At 33.7% G+C, this 22470-nt stretch overlaps 1 protein-coding gene across 1 annotated transcript in view; it reads left to right on the top strand.

Annotated features, from left to right (window-relative positions):
- USP25 (ubiquitin specific peptidase 25) overlaps positions 1-22470 on the top strand; it is a 130448-nt gene that overhangs the window by 95343 nt on the left and 12635 nt on the right. Inside the window, exons 18-21 of the mRNA XM_021679295.2 lie at positions 5615-5754; positions 11019-11132; positions 12995-13090; positions 21961-22139. Coding sequence (XP_021534970.2) covers positions 5615-5754; positions 11019-11132; positions 12995-13090; positions 21961-22139 — 529 coding nt within the window. The remainder of the gene's footprint in view (positions 1-5614; positions 5755-11018; positions 11133-12994; positions 13091-21960; positions 22140-22470) is intronic.

The raw sequence follows: 22470 nt of genomic DNA, 5'->3' as shown, positions 1-22470 counted from the left end.
CTCAATTTGGTATAATATTTTCAGCATATTAAAGAGAACCTATATTTAAATCTCTCAGGTGTGCACTAGAATTACGAGTGACTAGTGGAAGTAATATGAGGAAATCTTGTTCATAAAATTCATCAGAGTGATTTTTCTTTCCTCAAAAATCTTCTCAATAAAGCTATAACATGAGAACAATTAAAGTCAGTTTCTACTGAGTGATATTCCAAATAAGAATATTGGTTTATATAGTATTAATTAAATGAGTATTTGTTCCACTTCTGCTTACATGTGACCAAGAAATCCATAGAACTCACTTCTCTAGTACCATTCCTTGTCTTACTGAAACTAAGTAATAAATGATGGAACCAAAAATTATTTGGTTCTTTTCATGCTACCTCCTTACACGTGCTTACTGCAAAGAAAAACTTACCTGAACACTTATGTTTAGAGATCTATTCAATAGTTCTTTACTACGGTGTATACGGTCTATACCTGGGGAATTTTTTTGTGAGTATAAACAGCACACTCCACCTAAGTAAGATCACCTAAGACTTAACTGGGATCAGAACCTCTGAAGGAAGGGTCCAGAATATATATTTTTAAAAAGGTCCTCAGATAATTCTGAGATATACCTCTGGTTAAACAGTATGGCTCCAAGCTATATTTATAAAACAGAGAAATTATTCAGAAGGAGAGAAGAGCTTTGCACTTTTACTTGTGTTTCTCCTGTCTTATTCAAAAACTTTTTTAAAGATTTATTTATTTGAGAGAGCATGAGTGGGAGGGGAGGAGGGTGAGGGGGAGAGAATCTCAAGCAGACTTCCTTAACCAACTGCACCATGCAGGCACCCCTAAAATCTATCTTTTTTTTAATTTAAATTTTAGTTAACATGCAGTACACTATTGTTTCTGGAAAAACTGTTGAAGTCGTCATAACCTGTGTAGCATATCCTATTTTTTTTGAAAAGGTAGAAAAAATAAGGTAAACAGGTTAATATTGGTATGGAATGCATTCCATAAGATTTCATAAATTTACCTAGAGGGGGCTTGCAGAATTGGCTCTGGAACTTCTCTACAGATACTGTCTACACGTTAAAAACAAGCTGATATTCCAGGAAAGTACAGCTGGTTCCTGAGAGTAAGACCTGGTAGAATGAATAATATCATCAATATTCTCAGGTTCCTTTAAAGCAGGGACTGAGTGATGTTCTTATTTATATCTTCAGAATCTAACATAATAAATGACATGTAGTAGATGACCCTTGAATGTTTTCTGAATTGAATTCATTTCCTATGGAGATTCCAATAATGAGTTTCCTTTAAGTGATCCTCATTGTATGGGACATTTTAAAAGTCTAGCCAAAATAATGATACATTAGAGAAGCAGGCTAAAAATGTGTGGTACAGATGTAGCTCTGTCCTAGGTAAATTTTAGGTTTAACTCTGGTTCCTAAGCCTCCCCCCCCCCCCCCCCCCACATTCCCACAATTGTTTGTGGTGGTACCCAGGAAATTGAAGTCTTAAAAGTTTCTCTCGTGATTCTACGCAGCCAGCCTACCATGGCTCTTTATAGGCTGCTTTTGGGGAATTGTTGATTTTAAATACATTTCTAGAAGTGAATGTTCTGCATATCTTTGAAGTAATCTTCTTTAAATAATCTTCTAAATGTGAATGTAATAAGTAAGACTCCTCAGTAAGGCAAGGTATTAAATATTTCTGAAAGAGGAGATGTTGCTCCTTTTTTTTTTTTTTTTAATAGTAGATTTAAGATCTTGGGTGTGGGGATAGGGTAACTGGGTGATGGGCATTAAGGAGGGCACGTGAGGGGCGCCTGGGTGGCTCAGTAGGTTAAGCGTCTGCCTTCGGCTCAGGTCATGGTCCCAGGGTCCAGGGATCGAGCCTTGCATCGTGCTCCCTGCTCAGCGGAGAGCCTGCTTCTCCCTCTCCCTCTGCTGCTCCCCCGTTTGTGCTCCTCTCTCTCTCTCTGTCAAATAAATAAAATCTTAAAAAAGGGGGGGGGCATGTGATGTGATGAGCACTGGGTGTTATACACAACTGATGAATGATTGAGCTTTACATCTGAAACTAATGATGTACTATATGTTGGGTAATTGAATTTAAATTTTAACAAAAAGATAAAAAAGCAGATTCTTACGCTGTAACAGAAAGCCAATTGGTTATCGAGTTAACTCTCCCCTTAAAATGTTGAAGAGCATAAACAGGAAATATACATAAGTAGAACACTCCCAAGCCCTCCCAATCCCTTACTCACCGTGAAGGTGGACCAAAGGAGCAGGTTCAGAGTACTTGTAGAATGTTGGGGTCTTCTTTAATGGCCAAATAGGTGAATGAAGCCTCTACATCATGAACTAGAGCATGGCTGGAAAATCTCTTATGTGGAGGACAACCATTTACAAATCTCAGTGAAGTACCCATAGGACGAATAAGTGATGTAAGAGACACTTTAGATACAGGGATATTATATACCTCTGTAGAATATTGGTAATCACCAGCCGTATTCCAAATTGAAGCCTGAACAATATTTTAAGCTGAGGGACCAATTAGTATATAATTATCTGATTTTACTGGGAGTTCTTAAAGTGAGTGAATTTTATGTCAGTTTTCTTCATTACTAATATAAATGGTGCAGGCTCAATAAACATGCTGGATGAAGTTTGGGTTTTTGTTTCCGAACTCCCAGATGTTAAATCCTCATAGGTTCCCCTAGTGACTGTACAGCACCACTCAAATGTCAGTTCCCTGGAAGATACATACACAAGGAAAACTCTAGAAGAAATAGTTCTGTTGTATGACATTTAGGCAAGATCATTCAACATTACTCATAAGTTTTTTGGACTCAAATCCCTATGTGGAAGGGAATCTTGACCCTGGGGATCTAAGATATATTTTACTGTGTTGATCAGATAAAATTACTTTTGTTCCTAAGGACTTATTTTACATAGACTGTCCATGTTTCAGTGTGTTAGACCAGTGCCAGACCAGATGGATTTCTTGGCCCTCATTGCATTAAGTTCACATCCTCCTATCAGCTGGAGGTATAGTCTAAAATTTTCTTTACCTTATCCATCCATACAGGGCACTGAAAGAACATTGCAGTACAAAGTCAGGAAATACAGAAATGAGGGCATTGACTTCTTTAAACTTCCCTCCTGTCATATACACACTGTAAGCATTCCTTCCTCTAGTTTTCCTTGTCACAGTAAATTTTACCTCCATCATCCTAGTTACTCATGCCAAAAACTTAATCATCTTCACATCAGCCTCCAAACCTTTGTGTCCAAAATACATCTTCACTCTTACCAATTCTCTCTACCTCTCTTGCTGCCTCTGTTGTCCAAAAGCACCACCATCTCTTGCTCATATTGCTCTGGTACCTTCTAGTACTTTCACTGACCTCTAGTTTTACTTTCCTCTCTAATCCATTCTTCACACTGGAGCCATAATAATTTTTTTTTTTTTTAAACTTGCCACATTGCAGGGCACCTGGATGGCTCAGTCAGTTGAGTGTCTGCCTTCGGCTCAGGTCATGATCTCAGGGTCCTGGGATCGAGCCCCGCATCCGGCTCCCTGCTCAGCAGAGTCTGCTTCTCCATCTCCCTCTGACCCTCCTCCCTGCTTGTGCTCTCTCTCTCTCTGTGTCTCAAATAAATGAATAAAATCTTAAAAAAAGAAAAACAACTTGCCACATTGCCATTATATTTATCCTCAAAACTTTTAATTAGACTCAAAGGCCCTTTGATTTTGCCCCTGTCCTCTCTTGCTGTATCTCTCCTCTTACACTGTAGTCCAGCCACACTGCCCTTCTTTCAGATCATCTTTCCATCAGGGATGATCAACCCCTCATCCTTCAGCTAAAAAGTCAGTTTATCTCATATTCCATAATCTAAGTTATCGCTCCCCCATTTTATTCCTAGCATGTATTATTATAATATTGTCACAATTCACATGTGTGATTCTTTGATTAATGACATTCTCCATGATTGACTCTAAACTTCATGGGGTGAGAGACTGGCTGCTTTGTTCATACTGGGAGTCCCATTGTCTAGCCTAGTGCCTGGCACATAGTTAAATACTTAATTAAAATTTATTGGATGGATGTATTCCCATGCATATATGTTGAAATTATAGTATTTCTTACTGAATAATATTTCACTTTGAGAGTTTTTTTTTTTTTTTTAAATCAGATATCGAAAGGATGGCAATAGCCCTGTTGTGTCAAGCCAGTTGGTTTAGAGGGGCTCATTTAACCAATCCCAGTAACACTGTAGAACATTTTAGTGTACTTTATTATTCCTTATATCCATTACTTATTAATTCATTTGTTCCATTAAGTTATTGTGTGCTTATTGTATGCTAGGTGTCAAAGAAATAGCAATACAAAAAGGAGATAGCATCCCTACTCTTGAGATTCTTAGTCTAGCAGGGGATATGGGCTTGAAACAAATATAATAGTAATTAAGTCATAATTGTGGTAAAGTGCTAAAAGAAAGAATAAGTTACTTTAGAGCAGTGGTTCTCATTTGAGAGTGATTTTGCCCCCCAGAGGACATTTGACAAACTGAAGACATTTCTGGTTGTCATACCTGAAAGGACAGTACCACTTGCATCTAGGGGGTAGAGCACAGGACCACTCCACACCAAGGAATCAAAATGAACCAAAATGTCAGTAGTGCCAAGAAGCTGAAAAACCCTGCTCTAAAATTGGTATAATCAGGAATACTTTCGTAAGGAAGTGGTATTTAAACAAAAAGACATAGAAGTTCTTAGATGGGAGACTGAGAGTGGGTTGAATATATAGGCAGAGGGAAGAAAATGTGGAAAGATCTGAAGGTTGAAAGGAAAAATCTCTTTTTTGATGTATTAGATAACCTGAAAAAGAGCATAGAGCACAGGATACAAAGTTATGTTAGAGAGAGAGGCAGAGGCCCACTTACATAAAGCATTTGGGGTTGTCTATAAAGCATCTGGTGGGATGTTCAGAGTACATTGTTGCATCGATGGGTCTGGAGCTCAGCCTAGATGATAGATAAAACTTTGAGAGTTCTTTGCAAGGATGGTATTTGAAGTCTTGAATTTATATTAGTATCAGTTTGCCAGGTTGTAATTGTTTTTCCTCTGACAACACTCAATTACCAGGGCAGGTTCAGAAAAGATAGAAGGTTGGGTTCATTCAGGGTTAGGTTTGGTCAGGGAGGTGTGGAAAAGGATTTGTGGCCAGAGAAACAGCTGCTGTCTTCTCTGTGGAAACTCAGACCAGGCTTGTTATACACACTAAATCCTTTTTTTTTTTTTCTTTTTTGGTAGAATGCTGACACTCTTCCAAAATGAGATTTTAGTATTTATCATGACATAAAAATTTGCTATGAATTTCTCATCATAGACTATGAGACAATGAGTATTTTCTTCAGTAATTGACTACTCTTGAACCTGATTTTTTTTGGGGGGGGAGGGGTTAAATTCTGGGGTTGGTGCTCTATGTTGAGTGGTATATTAAATAAAAGTAAAATTGGTTATTCTATAATTTGAATTAGAATTAAATAACAGATTCATCTTTAGATAGCTCTCTGTGATTGGTATTAGATATACAAATGATTCTTTTCTTATGAAGCACAAGCAGGAGAACCAGAATATCTAGAGCAGCCATCAAGAAGTGATTTCTCAAAGCACTTGAAAGAAGAAACTATTCGAATAATTACCAAGGCATCACATGAGCATGAAGATAAAAGTCCTGAAACAGTTTTGCAGTCGGTAAGAACTTTTCTTTTAGCTCTCTGAACATAGCCATCTTCATGACGTTTCCAGCAGTGTAATGGAGAGTAGCTACATGGAGTCAGGAGAGGCAGGGCCAAGGGCCAACGCTACCATTAACGTCATCAGGGACTGTGGGTGTTACCTAACCCCCAGGCTGTAGCTTCCTCAGCTGTAATCTTTTTAAAGATTTACTGATTTTTTTTTTTTTTTTTTTTTTTTGAGAGAGAGAGCATGAGTGCCCAAGCAGCAGGAGGGGCAGAGGGAAAGAGAGAGAGAGAATCCTCAAGCAGACTCCCTGCTGAGCGCAGAACCTCATTTAGGGCTCAATCCCAGGGTTTTGGGATCATGATGTGAGCCAAAATCACGAGTTGGCTGCTTAACTGACTGAGCCACCCAGGTGCCCCTAAATGCTTCTTTTTAAAAATAAATTTCGGTCTTCCTGTTAGAGAATGAGGAAGAATCATAATCATAGACTAAAGTGATCATTTGATTTGGAACTTAAAAAGAGAAGTATAAAATTTAGCATTATTTCTTTTTCCCTCACCCCTTCCCTCTATCTTTAGTCTTATTACATTGGAATAGTTGGAAATATAAGGTAATAATTTTCATTGTTCCATGGAATATGTTTAAAAGTAAAATACTAGGGCGCCTGGGTGGCTCAGTTGGTTAAGCGACTGCCTTCGGCTCAGGTCATGATCCTGGAGTCCCGGGATCGAGTCCCGCATCGGGCTCCCTGCTCGGCAGGGAGTCTGCTTCTCCCTCTGACCCTCCTCCCTCTCATGCTCTCTGTCTCTCATTCTCTCTGTCTCAAATAAATAAATAAAATCTTAAAAAAAAAAAAAAGTAAAATACTAGAAATTCTAGGTTCAAGTATTATTAGCAGGATAAATGTGATCTTGCAAAGTGTTTTATGCATATTTCAGTAGAGTGTCCAAACAGAATTGTCATTATAACCCACCTGTGTTGTAGCTCTCAATTGCGTCTTTTTATAGCAATAAATTGAGTACATTGGTATTGTACTGTGTTTTCAGTGCATATGACCTTCTGAGAGATGTTATTTCACAAATTTCATACTACAAAAACATTCAGTTGCTGTAGTTATTTTTTTATTAGTGAACACAAGCCGCTGTAATGCAGGTTTCTTGATGGTTAATTTTAGTATTTGAAGACTACCATCCTAGAGAACTAAAGGGAACAGGACATTCAGTTTTTCTTTTTCTTTTTTTAAAATTTATTTATTTATTTGAGAGAGAGAGAGATTGAGAGAACGAGTGGGAGCAGGGGCAGAGGGAGAAGCAGACTCCCTGTGGAGCAGGGAGCCCCATACAGGACTCCACCCAGCACCCTAGGATCATAACCTGAGCCAAAGATGCTTAACTACTGAGCCACCCAGGCCCCCAGGACATACAGTTTTTCAACACAGTTTTCTACTTAGTGAACTTAATCTCAACAATAACCTGCTAATTGCAATAAGGTCTTTAATGTGATAGGACCTTGATTAACCAAAATGTTCAGTTAATGAGGTATTCTGTTATGTTTTGATGAATGAAATAATCAGAAATCACTTTTTTATTTCACTTCCTATGTGAAAAATTTTGATTATTATCATTTTACTATAAAAGATGTTTTAATATAGGGTTTTTTTTTTTATTATTCCAAATTTTGCAAATTTCCTGGAGATTCTAATGAGCTTGAGATGAACCCCTGCTAATTCAACTCTAAAGCATTCCTGGAAAATGCTTCTTGTAATGGATCTGAGATGTCTAAGTTCTTGGGGTGTGGTAGAAGAGGAAAACCTAGGGAGGTACAAAGGGCAGAGAAGTAGATACAAGGGAGAAATATTTTTGCCTGATCTAAAAATGTAATTTGCTTGGCCCTTTGCTAATTAGGAATTTTATTTGTTAAAGCCTACCTTATGGTTAATAAGTATCATCATTTTAACTGTAATCAGAAAGCCAAAGGTATTATTTAGCTTAATATAGAAATATGATTTTTTTAGTTTGGCTAATCATGTATAACCTAAATTTGCATAAACCATCACTTAAATGTATTTTTATATATAATAATATATTTATGATAATATATATAACTAATATATATTATATATATGAGTATCATCTTACAAGCCTATAATCTACTGATGAAAGGATGACATTGAGAGAATATGATAGACAGCTAGCATAAATATTTTTCCATTTGGCATATCTGCTGGAGTAGCACCAACAGTTGGCCCGAGTTGTTTGTATAAATCCTGCAGCATGTCTACGAATATGTTAATCGTGGCTATCTGAAGCAGCCTGTTCGTGGTCTCCTGATAAGTTGCTTAGGATCATAACCACATACTGGTTTTTCTCACTTAAAGATACACCTTAGAAACTAAATCGCATGCATGAAAAGAGTGTTCAGACTTTGGGATTAGATAGTCTTGGGTTTTTTAATACTGGTTTTATTTCTCACTAGCTATGCAAACTTGAATAAGGTGCTTAATTTTTCTAAACATTGGTTTGCTTTTACATAAAATGGAGATCATTGTGGGATTAAGATTATTTTTTTGAAGGCACTGAGCATGTCGTACAGGTACTAAGCAGCTGTTAGTTTCCTTTTGTTACTTAAATACAAACCATTTCACAAATATACAATATATTAAGTTCCAACCTTAGCTTAAGAATTCCCTGGAAGCATAGTCATAGAGAGATAGTCTCTAAACATATAAAAAGCTTACTGTTTAGAAGAATGTCTTTAATTTTAAATGAAATATTTTAAAATTTGAAAAATACAAAAAAAGTATACTTCAAGAAAGAATCATGTGTAGTCCCACTACTCAAAGCTCTAATCACGTAATATGTTGGTATTTTTTTTTTTCGTTCTTATTTTTATGTACAGGTTTTGGATTTATTTTGGTAGCTGAGGTATTTCTGCATATACAATTTTGTTTATATATGCCTTTTCTTCTTTAATCATTTAACATTGTGACATAACTATTTTCCCCATGTTAAAAATTCTCTGTGAAAAACATTTAATGGTTGAGTATTATTCCATTGAGTGATTAAATTCTTATTTACGTACCCATTCCCCCACTGTATATTTGCTTCTACTTTTATATTATTATAAATAGGCTGTTAGAAATGAAATTTTCTCCATATTCCAATTTATTTCTTTAGAATAGATTCCCTATAGTTGAATTACTAGATTAAAAGGTAGGGGGTCGAGGTGGTTGTAGTTACATAGCTTTCTAATCGCCCTTTCATGAAAAACCACTTTTTAAAACAGTCCACTTAATGGATTTCAGGCAATTAATAAAAATCTTTGTATTTTAATTATTTTGGGAACATTTATTAACTGAAACACTCATTAACTCCTTTCAGGTTTAGCTGTTGTTAAGGTGTTTATATAGGACCTGACAATAATAGAGAAAGATAGATACACATGTACTTTACTTTAATGAGCCCTCAAAGTCTTTATACGGAAAATTTTTGTGGTACCTTAGGATATCTAAACTTGATGAATGATACAACAGAATTATTACATTCACTCAAAGTTTCTTTGTTTTTTCAACTTGCACGCATATAACTTGTCAGTAAAATGCTGTTGAAACTCTTCTGTGGTAACTGAAAATGTTTATTAAACATTATTTTTTCCTAAGTGCAACTTTTTTTTTCAAAGGCCATATATTGTTTCATAAGGATCATTATGCTGATACTGATCAGTTTCCCAGTTGCTACTTAAATTTATTTTCTCTCTTCTTAAGATAATATTGTTTTAGATTGATTTGATTGTGAGAAGTGTTTCACCACAAGGTCTAGACAGATCTCCTAATTTACCTGATCAAATTTCACTATTGTGGATAGAGATCAAACACATTTACTCTTCTTTCATATGCTAGAAGGATTTAAAATACTTAGTTGTCATGGGATAATAAGCATCTCTCTCTAGGTATGTATGCTAGTAATATTGGGTTATTCTATTCAAATACAAGCACTTTAAAGTAGCATAACAGTATTATAATACTGGTAATACTTGTCATTATAGAACAGCTAGTATATATGAGATATTGGGTTAGCTGAATATTATCTCTTGTGATCACAACAACCTTGCAGGTTGGTTATTTCCTCTTGAAAAGTTGAGGACTCAAAATAAGGAAACCTTTTCTAAATACGTTATGTTTAAAAGTAGCATTTCTTTTAAAAGGGACAGTGTCAGTCTTGGCCATTAGTTTTGTTTTATTGTTTAAACTCTTTTTGTGTATGTACTTCTGGAAAGTCATAAAATGTTCTCATCTCCAGAATTTACTTATATTTCAAATTGAAATAAAACCCCTTTAATTGCTTTTATTTAAATTTTATGTCAAAACTAAAGTTTATCTTTTGCTTCAGAAAACTAAAGCTGCAAATTGAAATTACTTAAGCAAGCTGCTTTCAAGCACCTAAGTACTTGCGAAATTTGTTTATAGGTAAATAGTGAATATGCTAATTATAAATATATTCAGTAGTATAAGATCTTTGTGAAATCTGGACAGAATTTTGGATGAACCATATTAGTATCTTTGAGTAGACTTTCTTGGATTTCATACTGGCTTCTACTCTATTAGTGGAGTAGGGAAATTCATAGAATTTGTTATCAAAGAAAAGGATAAATAGAAAGAAATCTCATTGAATTGTTAAAAAGGGATGTCACTTTCCACCATCTTTTTCAGAAGCAAGAATTCATCAGACACATATATAAATACATTGTACAATACATCATACAAGACTCATAGGCTGTACAGAGTGAGTTAAATACAATAGAGTATGGATATAAATTGGATATACTATTAATTTATTAGAAAGGATAGAAAGGTAAAATCATAAGAAAGAAAACCTGCAAACTGTCATGGGTTTAGATGAGGTCATGTGTATTTTGATGGAGTTATCAAGAAAGGATTTATGGAATTATTAGAATTAAAAAAAATAAAAACCTCAGCTGTAACTTATAGACAGCAGTAGGAAATGCAACTCCAGTGTTTATTATTTTTAAGGATTTGGTGTCCAAAATGCTTAGTGGGAAAAAAAGAAAATTTAGTGGTTGAGTTGTAAAAGGAAAGTTACATGTCTTATGTTATTACTTGATTAATGCATTCACTTCTGATGTTGGTTTTAGGTGGTTTCATTTCATACTAAGCAAGTGCAGATATTTTTTAAAGACTCAGGAATCTCTGTCCTTTATACTTGGTACTTCCATTGTTCTCTTTTCTAATGTTCATACTAATAATTTTTTTCCTGCAGAAACCTGAAAATACCACAAGCCAACCACCTTCTAACCAGCAAGTTGTAGAGGTGGCGATTCCCCATGTAGGGAAATTCATGATTGAGTCAAAGGAGGGGGGTTATGATGACGAGGTACCTTTATTGTAGACCTCTACACTATTCCTACTTATCTTTGGCTATTTAATACACGTACTTCGGGCATGCGTGCGCCTTCACATTTGTGTGTATTGCTGCATAACATACAGCTTGGCCACCTATGGTCTGGAATTACCTTACCAACTGCTAACAGAACTTTGAATTTCAAATGAAAATTTAAGTAGAAAGCTATGGAATTTGTCAAAAGAATAATGTTTCTAGAGTTAATTATTTTATGTAGATATATGATCAGTTTATTCTCAGGTTGATAGATTACAATAAGGGTTGTTTAATTAAATAGCAAAAAATTTGAACATTTAAAAATAATTTTTTCCTGTTTTACTTGAATTATGTATTATAATACTTTGCCTACTATTTCCTGCCAAAAAATCCTACAGCCTGATTGCAAATAGATGTTGGATATTTTTGCTTCTGCAACCTCCATGTGAATGTGAATTGAGCAGTTCATCATTATTGAATGCCTTCCAGTGCTTTATACACTGTTCTTGAGAATCCAGATAAAAATGTGCTATTGTCCTTTTGCACTTTTTTCTTAAGACTCTTACATTGGATCTTTCTTATATTTGAGAGAGGGCCCGTAAAGCTGTTTCTGAATAGTAATCCCTAGAAGACCTTGAATTCTGTCGTTTGTTAGTTTTTACTGGCATGGATGAGAATTTAATATATATTAGTTTTTTCCAAGTAACTTTTTTTCAGACTTATTTCAAAATTACAATTAAGTGATTATATTAGAGTTAATCACCGAAACCAGAGGTGTCACAAAGACATTAAGATTACTGTGCCAATGTAAGAAAACATGGGCCATAAGGAGAATAAGAAGCTGGTTTATGAGATAGGAACTGGTGAGATGAATTTTCTGAAGCAGATGTTAGGTATATTGTGACTGTCAGTGTATAATCAAAATTTGGGTGATAGGTTCAGTGAATCAGAGGTGATGGATGCAATCTCTTGATTGCTCTAATACAATAACTTCATAGTGCTTTGAGTGGTTTCATTTTGCAGGTATTTTAAAATGCGAACAGCTAAGAATGATAAGCTGTTATGAAAACAAAGAAATATTTAAGTATTTGATATTTAATAGCAGTACATTGTTCCAGTTAACTATTTCATTACCATGTTGCTGCTTGAAAATTATGGAAACTGGCATTTTTTAGTAAAAATGTTCATTTATTGACCAAGCACCTCAGTGCTTGTTTTAGGGTAAGCCTTCTGGCTTTTTAAAATTTAGAACTGTGATTAATCATTTAACACTGTCTTTTGTGCAAATGCTTATGCTATTGGCAGAGATGCATTTTGTTTTGTTTTTGTAATTGGAGTGATGGTTTAACAGTGCATGTACCTGGGAACTTTAAGTCATGTGGATACAGGGCTGCAGCTCATAGATGTTTAGGTTGTACTGTTGTGCAAGGGACCCCAGCCAGCAGGCCAAAGTGGAGGTGAAATGGAGCTCATGCTGAGCTCCTCAAACCTTAAAGAAGCACTTTTTTAAATAAAAAGTGTTGCTTGTTCTAAGTGGTTCTCAGAGAGCAGCACTTTTTGATTTGTTTGTCAAGAGGGAGGTGCCTTTTTAGAATTCTTCAGTTCAGAGAGGATGCCTTTTTGCAGTTTGCACAAAGGCACCATCTGGAGCTAGCTGTGGCCCTGTATGGATGATTTTGAAAGATACTTACATGCATATTGGATCATATTTGCCATAAAATATACAATGGTTAATTTATAAGTAGTGAAAAACAAAGGACTTTTAACTTGCATGTCAATATATTATTTTGGTTTTTGATATATATTTTTTTATGTTAACCATTCATTCAAAAACTCTTACTTTAAATTCCTTGTGGCAGATCATGATGACACCGAACATGCAAGGTATTATCATGGCGATAGGTAAATCCAGGAATGTATATGACAGGTGTGGCCCTGAAGCAGGGTTCTTTAAGGTACAATTAACATTTTCATTTAAGTTTTTAATGTTTTTAAATGAACTTCTTAAAATATTTTATGTCCTTGAATTAAATTTGGTTATATAATTTCTCTTTTCCTATCTTAGCCACGGCCGCCTGATGTTCTGAGGGTTTCTTTTATGCATATAAGAATGATTTTTTTTTTTTTTTTGGTAACCCAGATAATTCAACAAAAAACAAAACATTTTACCAGAGTTACTCTAATAGTGTACCTTTGGGTTGTTAGCAGAAATTTGAATTGTGTTTTTATTTGAAAGGAATAAAAAGTATTGATGAGTGAAAATAGGAACTGAGTAATTGCTTCTGGTATATTTTATTTTCTTCTCATTGGTAATACTATTCGTCAATATTACAATATTTTTAAAGAAATTTCACTATCATTTGATTCTAAACTGCTTTCTTCACTTGGTTGTTTCAAAAATGATTTGTTCATTTATTTTTATGTTTCTTATTCACTTACGTTTTCTCCTGACTTAATTTTTAATATCCTAGTTGTTTCAAGAAATGTGTGAGACCATCAAGCAGTTGTATTATTCCATAACCAAATCTTTTTTCCCCTCTAATGATGTGAAAATGTTGGGGTTCAGGGGAGCAAACGGTCAAGAAAGAATTCTTGAGACGTCTTTGGTGCAGAAAAATGGTTTTATTAAAGCACTGGGACTGGACCCGTGGGCAGAAAGAGCTGCACTGGGGTCATGAGTGGCTCGTTGTATACTTTCAAGTTGGGAGGTGGTTAGGGATAGAGCAAGTCTCTAAGGAATTTAGAAGCCAGGTGTCCAGGACCTTGAGGGGCTAGCTGTTTGGAAAAGATCAATTATCACCATCTAGTAAAACCTTAGTCATGAGACCCTTCAGATGTATATCAGAGGACGGATATGCTTGGAGGATGATTGCTAACATATATTTTGGTGGCGGATGGGGGTTAGAGATAAAGGAGTTTTTATATATTAAAGGAGACTTACAGGATCCTGGAGATCAGGCTAATGTGAAGATAAGGTTGCCTTAGACCTGAGTCAAGTATTAACATCGAAGCAGTTGAGTTCCTAGAGGGAAGGCCATGCTGCTTGTCTCAAGGGCTTGTCAATGAGTGGGCTGTAAGTTGTAAGGAAATTTAATTTTTTTTTCTTTTGCCTTTGTTCTCCACATCATCTAATACCAGATCTTTACAATATTTTAGTTACAGTATTATTGGTTTTACATTTTTGAAAGATGAAAGCACTGTTATGTTTTGTCTTTTTATTTTGATTTACCAAAAACTTCAAGTTGTTTTCACTTAGCACCCTTTTTAGTGTTTTTTTTTTCCCTAAAAAAACAAAAAGGCTTTATTGAGGTATAGTTCAGTACAATAAGCTGTATGCTCCCTTTCTTGACCTTAAAAATCTAAAATTTTCCCTTAGTATTCTATATTCTGCCCTCATCCAACTCAATCTTCAAAAAGCTGCTTATTTTCACTATTTCTTTTCCTTCTGTAGTACAAAAGGCCTTGTGCATAGTAGCCTTATATTAATAAAACACTTTTGAACTTGTTAGAATCAGAGTGACCATCCATCTTGGTGTGCCCAGGACTGAGGGGTTTTCTGGAATACAGGATTTTAAGTGCTAAACAAACTGGTCCCAGGATGAGTTGATCACCCTATTAAGTTAAGAAAGGTTGAAAAACTGCTGTTATTGAAAAAACAAAAAAACAAAACAAAACTTGGTTAACCTTATTTCCAGGTGGTCTGCATTTTCTTTTCTTAAAATACACATGATGAATGTATGTCTTCTAAAGTTTTTATCTATTTCTCGTGGGAAAATTATCTGTCATTTATAGTGACATTGTCATTTTTTTTTTCAAGTTGGATATCTTTATGTTGAATTGGGAATTTCACGTTTTTTAGATTAATACCTGCATATATTGTAAAGAGCCAGCTAATTATATACACTACAAACAACAGTACCCCCCCCCCCCCCCCCCCCCCCCGTGGTAACAGCTTCCAGTTATTTTATCTAATCCTTTTGGCATGAATTCCTTATCTTTAAGTAAACACAGAATGCTTGAGTTTTTGTGGTTCTTAGTTTACACATTTCCTGTTGAATTCCTTGCTAGGGGATGTAAACAATGAGCTCTCCTTCTGCTGTCCCTGCTCCCCCCCATAGTTTCCACCCTTCCATCTACCTACACACACACACGCACGCGCGCGCACAGATGCACGTGTAAAATTTTGTCATTTGGATTAAATCAGAATTCTGTTTGTATTACTATTTCTATGTATGCTACTCAGGATTGAGCTGAGTCATAAACATTATTAGTTTGACATCCCCCCTCCCCTCAGTTTTCGTTTTCCTTGGAGTTGTTTTATTTTTTGGTTTACTTAGTTTTCTGTATGTATTACTGATGTGCTTCTAAACTCTCTGCAAGTTGTTTAAGTCTCCTCATATTCTGTTGTCAATTTTACCTTCTTGGGGAAATTTCTTCTGGAATAGATTCCTTCTGGAATAGACATCTTCTATAAGTCTATTCCAGAGCTTTGTAACCTGCCTCAGTCTACATTGATTTTCTTTTATCCCCAGTGTATAACTAATATCTTGGGATCTTTATTCACCATTACCTGGGGATGCCCTTTGCATCTTGTCTTTTATGTATTTTCCATATTTCATGTATTTCTCTTTTTCAGTTTACCCTCTGATTTTGAGGCAGCAGCAAATCTCTGAAGTTTATGTCCATGTGTATTTATTTTCACCTATCTGTAATTGAGGGATATATATACACACATATATACATATATATATACACACACACACACACACCATACACACACATATATATGTTCTTATGTAAATATTATCAATTGTTTATAATTAATGTGTATTTTTGGTATAGGTAAATGATTTGCATTTGGAAAATTCTAGCTGATAATATATAGTTTTAGAAAATTTGTCATGTAAATAACAAAACTAATATGTAAACCAGTGCAATCATTCAGTAATATATAGGTGTTTAAATTGAAACTAATAATGCAGTCTGCCACTGACCTGTGTAACCAGTGTTATCACTGTGTAACCTTTCTTATTTTTTCCTTTTGTTTATACAGTCATACATATATAGAGAATTTTTTTTCATTTTTAAATTTTACTGTTCATATTACTTTGTAACTTATATCACTCAGAAATATATTGTGGGCATTCTTAAAGTGAAGGCATTTAGTATTCATTTATTATGTATTACTCTCTTTATGGATGTATGTCCTGTTTTTTTCACAGTCTGCCATTTCTGTTTGAGTTAGTTTATGATACCTTTTTTTCGTAAAGAAGTTTATAAAAACACTGTGCTTTCAAATCTTTCTGCTCTTTTCTGGATTCTGGAGTTTCATCGCTATAATGAAACTTCTTTGACCCAAGGTATTGTAAGTTTTCTGCAGTAGTTTCTTAAAGCACTTTTCTTAGTAAATTTTTATTTTTATGAATTCATATGTACACACTATTTACTCAGTAGCATTTTATTTGGGTTTTCTACATTCTCTATTATTAAAAATGTATTATATTTTTCTTTTTTGTGCTATCTTCATCAGGTTTGATTTTATGCTTATGTTAGCTTTAGTAAGTGAAAGCTTTTCTGTTTTTCTTATACTCTGGTGTAGTTTACATAGGAATTATCTATTCTATAAGAGTAAGTTAGAACTTGTAAAACCATATGAGCCTAGCTCCTTTTTTGGTTGTAGATTTTTTGATAATTTTTTTTTTTGTTCCTTCTACAGTGATTGGCCTATTTAAACGTGTTCTGTTTTCTTGGCCATTGATTCCAATCATTATCTCAACATGCAGTATTAATTCACAAAATATATACATAACATAGTAACTAACATATGATAGCTGCTTCTGTCTTACTGTTTGCCTAAATTAGATGTAGTATATTCTTAATTTTTATCTTTAATATTTATTTTATTATACTCAATTACATATAATTATAGTATACTATGGTAATGTAGACATATCTATATATCTTCTGTCGCATTACCAAAAATGTCTTTATTGGGTTTATTTTATATTAGCTTTTTGGTTATAAGAAGATTTTCAACTCTGCCTATTTCTAAAAATGGACTTCCATATGTATTGTGATTAGATCAATTTTTAAAATGTTATATATGTTTGCTACTGGTAAGCCATGTGATGAAATGTTGGTTTTCACTGATAAGAAGATAAATTGGAGAATGAAACTTATATCTGGGTAAGTGGACTTGCTAAGGTTTAACCTCTTTTTTAGGAAGAGTCACCAGCTCAATCACAGATATAATAACGTATAAAGTAGATTTGTTTTTGTGAACTGAGTCACTTACCCCTACTTTTTCTACCAAGTTATTGGTAGGGTAGTTAGTGGGAGAGCTAATTAATTTTGTTTATTTATACTGTATCCAGTTACCTTATTGGGCTCTTATGTTTTCTAATAATTTTTTAGTTGATTCTTGTCATTATTTCAGTACATTGGCTCCCAATAATTATCTCATAATTGGGATAATTTCCATTAGACTTTTTATTTCATTTCTGTTTTTATTATGTTAAGCATATTTTTCAGAATATAGTTAAATATGAAAATAATTTTAGTAATAAGCTCCTTTGCTTACTTTCTGATTTTAATGGATTTGTCTCTAGTGTTTTATTTTCAAGTATGATGTATAGCATTGTTTTTTTTTTTAAATAGGTTTTCCTTTACAAATTTAAAAACACTTTCTCAAACTCATAGTTAAAAGAGTTTCTTCAAAACTGATTGGTGTTGGAATTTAGAAATATTCTGATATATCTGTTTGAGATGTGAACAGATTTCTTTGTAATCCTTAATCCTTAGAATGTAAAGATTAACTTAACATTGACCCCTCCTTTTTCAAACATTGTAAACATTGTCTGTTTTTATATATTCTTTTTGTACACAATGTAGTTTATCAAAAATGGATGAAGTTAGCATCTGTGTTCATAAATTGATGTCCAATTTCCTTTTTTATATTTGTCAATATTTTATATTCAGATTATGCTGGCCTTGTGTAATTATTAAGGAGATTTTCCCTTTTCTCAGGCTTTGGAGTAGTGTAGATAGAGAAATCATTTTGTCCTTGAAGATTTGATGTAACAGCAGTTCTAAAACAATGTTGGCCTGATTCCTTTATCGGGTACAGATCTTGGGCAACCTTTTCAATTCTTCTGTAGCTTTACTGGGTCTCTTCAAGAACTTGGTAGTTTTTCTACCTTTTAAAGCAATTCAGGTAATTTATATTTTCCTAGATGATCATCTGTTTAATTAAAAATTTGTAGTTTATTGGCATAAAGTTATATGTATTATTTTTTAAAAACAAATTTTAAAGCTTTTTGTTTGTTTGTTTTAGTATTTTTGGTATTGTCACCTTACATGTGGTGGAGAGTGTTCTCCCATACTTTGGTTTTCCATCAGCTTTTTGGAAAGAAAAGCTTTTGACTTTTTTATCTAATTGCCACATTATTTTATTTCTTCTACCTTTAGTTTATTTTCTCTCCTCTCCCCCCCCCCCCCTTCTTGAACAGTACTTTTTCTATACTGGTTAAATTGGTATTTTCCTTTGACTACCAGTCTGGCTAGGTTTTGATATCTTATGATTCCAATATTAATATAATTTCGATTCCTTTGGCCCAAGAATAATTTAAGGCAGTATTATTTTAATTCCTAAGAGCTTAGTTTGGGAGTTGTCTTTATTTTTAATTCCTGTATGTATTGCATTGTGGTCAAATCATATGGCCTATATGATTACAATCCCCTGGAATTTGAAGTAGATTTTCTTCCATCTTTTGGTACACTGTCAGTTTTTAAAAAATAGTCTATAAACATTTAATTTATATGCACACTCACACATACATACACACTCTCTGTGAAGTCAGCTAACCATATTTCAGAGGTAAGAGCATTAAGACTTGGAGAACTTTGTGCCTTGTTTTATATCACAGTTAATAAATGGTATACCTAGCTTTCTGAATCTTGGTCTGATTTTCCCTTAGATTTTTCTGCCTTCAGAATATATTTTATGTTTATATGTTTGGTACCTTCTGATGTATGTATATAGTTATAGCAAAATAAAGTCTGTAAAAATTATACATTTAGAGTATGATCTTAGAATATGATTTAGAAAGGTAAAGTCTAGGTAGTAGTCATTTGGATCTTTGCAACTGAAGATTTCAAAAGAGAAAGAAAACTAGATTTCTTGAATGGGTCATCTATAGATAGATGAGGAACAAACAAGAAAGGACATCATGCATTTAGAGAACTTAAGAAACAAGGGCGCATGCGCATCTGTGGGGGAGACAAGCCTGACCTAAGTGGAAGGAAGTCTTTGTTGAAGAGTCATAGGAAATAAGACTGAATAGATAACTTTGGGCCTGATTACCTGGACCATGTTAAAGGTCTGGTGAAAGAGACTTTTTAAAAATTAATTACAAAGCAGTTCTGTCACCTAATGACTAGTATTCCATTTCATTTTGTAAATGTTTGATGGTTTCATTGCAGTATCTGTGGTAGTTAACTTAAATAATTACCTTCATAGGCAGCCAAAGTATGGAAAGGACAAGAATAATTCTAGGGCAGGATTCTGAGGAAGTAGTCTGAATCAAATTTGACAACTCAGCAGTGTTAACTTTACTCATAATGATAAATAGTGAAGAACTCTGCTAAATATACTGGCATGGAACATCTGTTGAAATTTTGAAGGAATAGATATGATTGCAGTATATTTAAACATCAGAAAACTTTTTTAGCAGTAAGTTCATAAATAAAAATAATTGATAATTATAAAAAATAATTTGTGCTGGTAAAAAGTGTTTTTTGTGTGTTTGAAAAATTACTTGTAGAAATTTAAATGTGCCTTTTTACCTCTACTGGTTTAAATATCTATAGATTTTAACTTTGGCATTTACTTGTGTAAATTGGGAGAATCTTAAATAGAACAAAATTAAGAGATAAACATAATTTTAGAATAAAAGAGGGATATGTATTCTAGCTTGCTAATAGAAATCTATTTGCTCTTTACGAAAAATATAGTGTCTCTGTTTTGAACGTAGGTAAAAAAAATATGTAACCATTTAGTGTTATAATTCCTTATCTCTAAACCTATAATATTACTTTAAGAGACTCAATACGAATTTATTTTATTTTGGTCATACTAATTTTGGCCAAAAGCATGATACCTGAAATACTTAAATATTCAAAAGAACTTGGAATAGTTTATGACAGTCATTGTCTGCCTATATAATGAAGTACAGTTATTGATTGTTTTTGTTTTATATTTATTTTCAAATTCAGTATAGTTTGGTTATTAAATGAATATGTACCCCTTTTTCTTTTCAAATTGGGAAAATGAGAAGATTTTATAGTTCTAATCTAAGCCTATGTGTGCTAGTTAGGTTTGCATTGAAGTGAGCCTTAATAATCCTACATGTCAAAATATAGTTTTCCTGGCTATTTTTTTTTAAAGATTTTTTAATTTATTTATTAGAGAGAGAGAGAGAGCATGAGAGGGGGGAAGGTCAGAGGGAGAAGCATACTCCCCGCCGAGCAGGGAGCCCGATGTGGGACTCTATCCCGGGACTCCAGGATCATGACCTGAGCCTAAGGCAGTCGCTTAACCAACTGAGCCACACAGGCGCCCCTTTCCTGGCTACTTTTAACCACAGCATGTATAACAACAACAAAAAAGAACACAGTTTATTTTAGCTATAAAGTAATAATTCCATTTATAATGCTAAGTTATATAGAAAGGACTTATTAGCCTTCCCTTTATTGGTATATAAGAATGTATAACTAGAATGTTTTACTTAATATTTGTCAGTTACATTTTCTCCCTTCTATAAAATATAGCATAGTATCTGGATGGTCAAGAATTGCTTAAGAAAGGCATACTTTAAAAAAAAAAAAAACAACTTTCTAATAGAATTGATTTTTTTGTAACTTATTTTGCACGTGGCCCCATAATGTTTTACAGTTAATAAAGCTAGGATTTAGATATAAGTCCAATATAAATGAATATTGTAAAAAGTATTATTTTTAATCATATAGGTTTCTTGTATACAGCAGTATTTGATATATAACCCTACATTTATTTCTGTATGCGCCAGTATTTTCCAAATGGTTTGCTCATGTGTAGAAACATGTCAGTATTATTTCCTGTTATAATTAATTATAAATTCTGAGGTGTTCTGTTTATTAAAAAAAAGAAAGTTCGAGCATAAGGTGATAATAGTGATAATCATTAATTATTACATGAATAAATTTCAAATATTTTTGAAGCAACAAGGAATTCAGTCTGCAGTAACTAGAGTCTCAGGGCTTACTTTTTCATTCTTTATTTTTAGACTCTTCAGCTAAGTAATTATAGTGGTATTATTATACATATAAGAACAAGCCATTTTCTTTCAGATATGGGCATTCCAGGAAGCTGTATTTCAACCCTAAAATTTGGGATATTCAAGATATACATGAAACTGACACTGGAAAGCATAGGAGAAGGGATACTGAGTATCACAGTCTTAGGATGCTTCTGAGTAGACTGACCAGACTCTGATAAGTTTTACAAAATTACTCACATAGTGCACTTAGGTGTATTGTTTAGTTTAATACTTCTCTACATGAAAACAAAAAAACACTATTACAGTGAAGGGATAAGGAAGTACACATATTGTCAGTTTTAGAAAATTCTTTTAAACTGTAGAATATGGGACAGTATTTTTAGATGTACTACCTTCTTTGTAACACTTGAAAAGAAAATATATTTGAACACAAGAATAATTAAAGCTGTAATATTGAAGGATTTTAATTATTACAATTAACCAAAATTGGCATTTGTTACATTTTCTAGGCAATTAAGTTGGAGTATTCAAGATTGGTTAAATTGGCCCAAGAAGATACCCCACCAGAAACAGATTATCGTTTACATCATGTAGTGGTCTATTTTATCCAGAACCAAGCACCAAAGAAAATCATTGAGAAAACATTGCTAGAACAATTTGGAGATAGAAACTTGAGTTTTGATGAAAGGTAATTTAAAAATGTGAAATATTGAACTCAAATGCTCAAATTATCTTTTTAAAATAGCTTTCTATGCAGTTTTTTAATGTTTATTTTATATCTACATAAAGACCTGTTTCAGTAAATACAGCACAAAACTTGACTTCACTTAATTTGAACAGTTGCTTTGTAATTTCTTTGGAGTTTATAGTCATGACTTTAGAAGTTTGAGCTGAAAATAATTTAGATTGTTTTAGTATATTTTATTTAATTGACTAAGGTACTGAGCTAAGCAACATAAAGATTTATGGAAGAATATAATCACTGCCCTTTGGGGACTCAATATTTTAGAGAAATAAAG

This window comes from Neomonachus schauinslandi, chromosome 1 (assembly GCF_002201575.2).
Source record: "Neomonachus schauinslandi chromosome 1, ASM220157v2, whole genome shotgun sequence".
NCBI classification, from domain to species: domain Eukaryota; kingdom Metazoa; phylum Chordata; class Mammalia; order Carnivora; family Phocidae; genus Neomonachus; species Neomonachus schauinslandi.
This window is presented reverse-complemented; position numbering and strand designations above follow the sequence as displayed.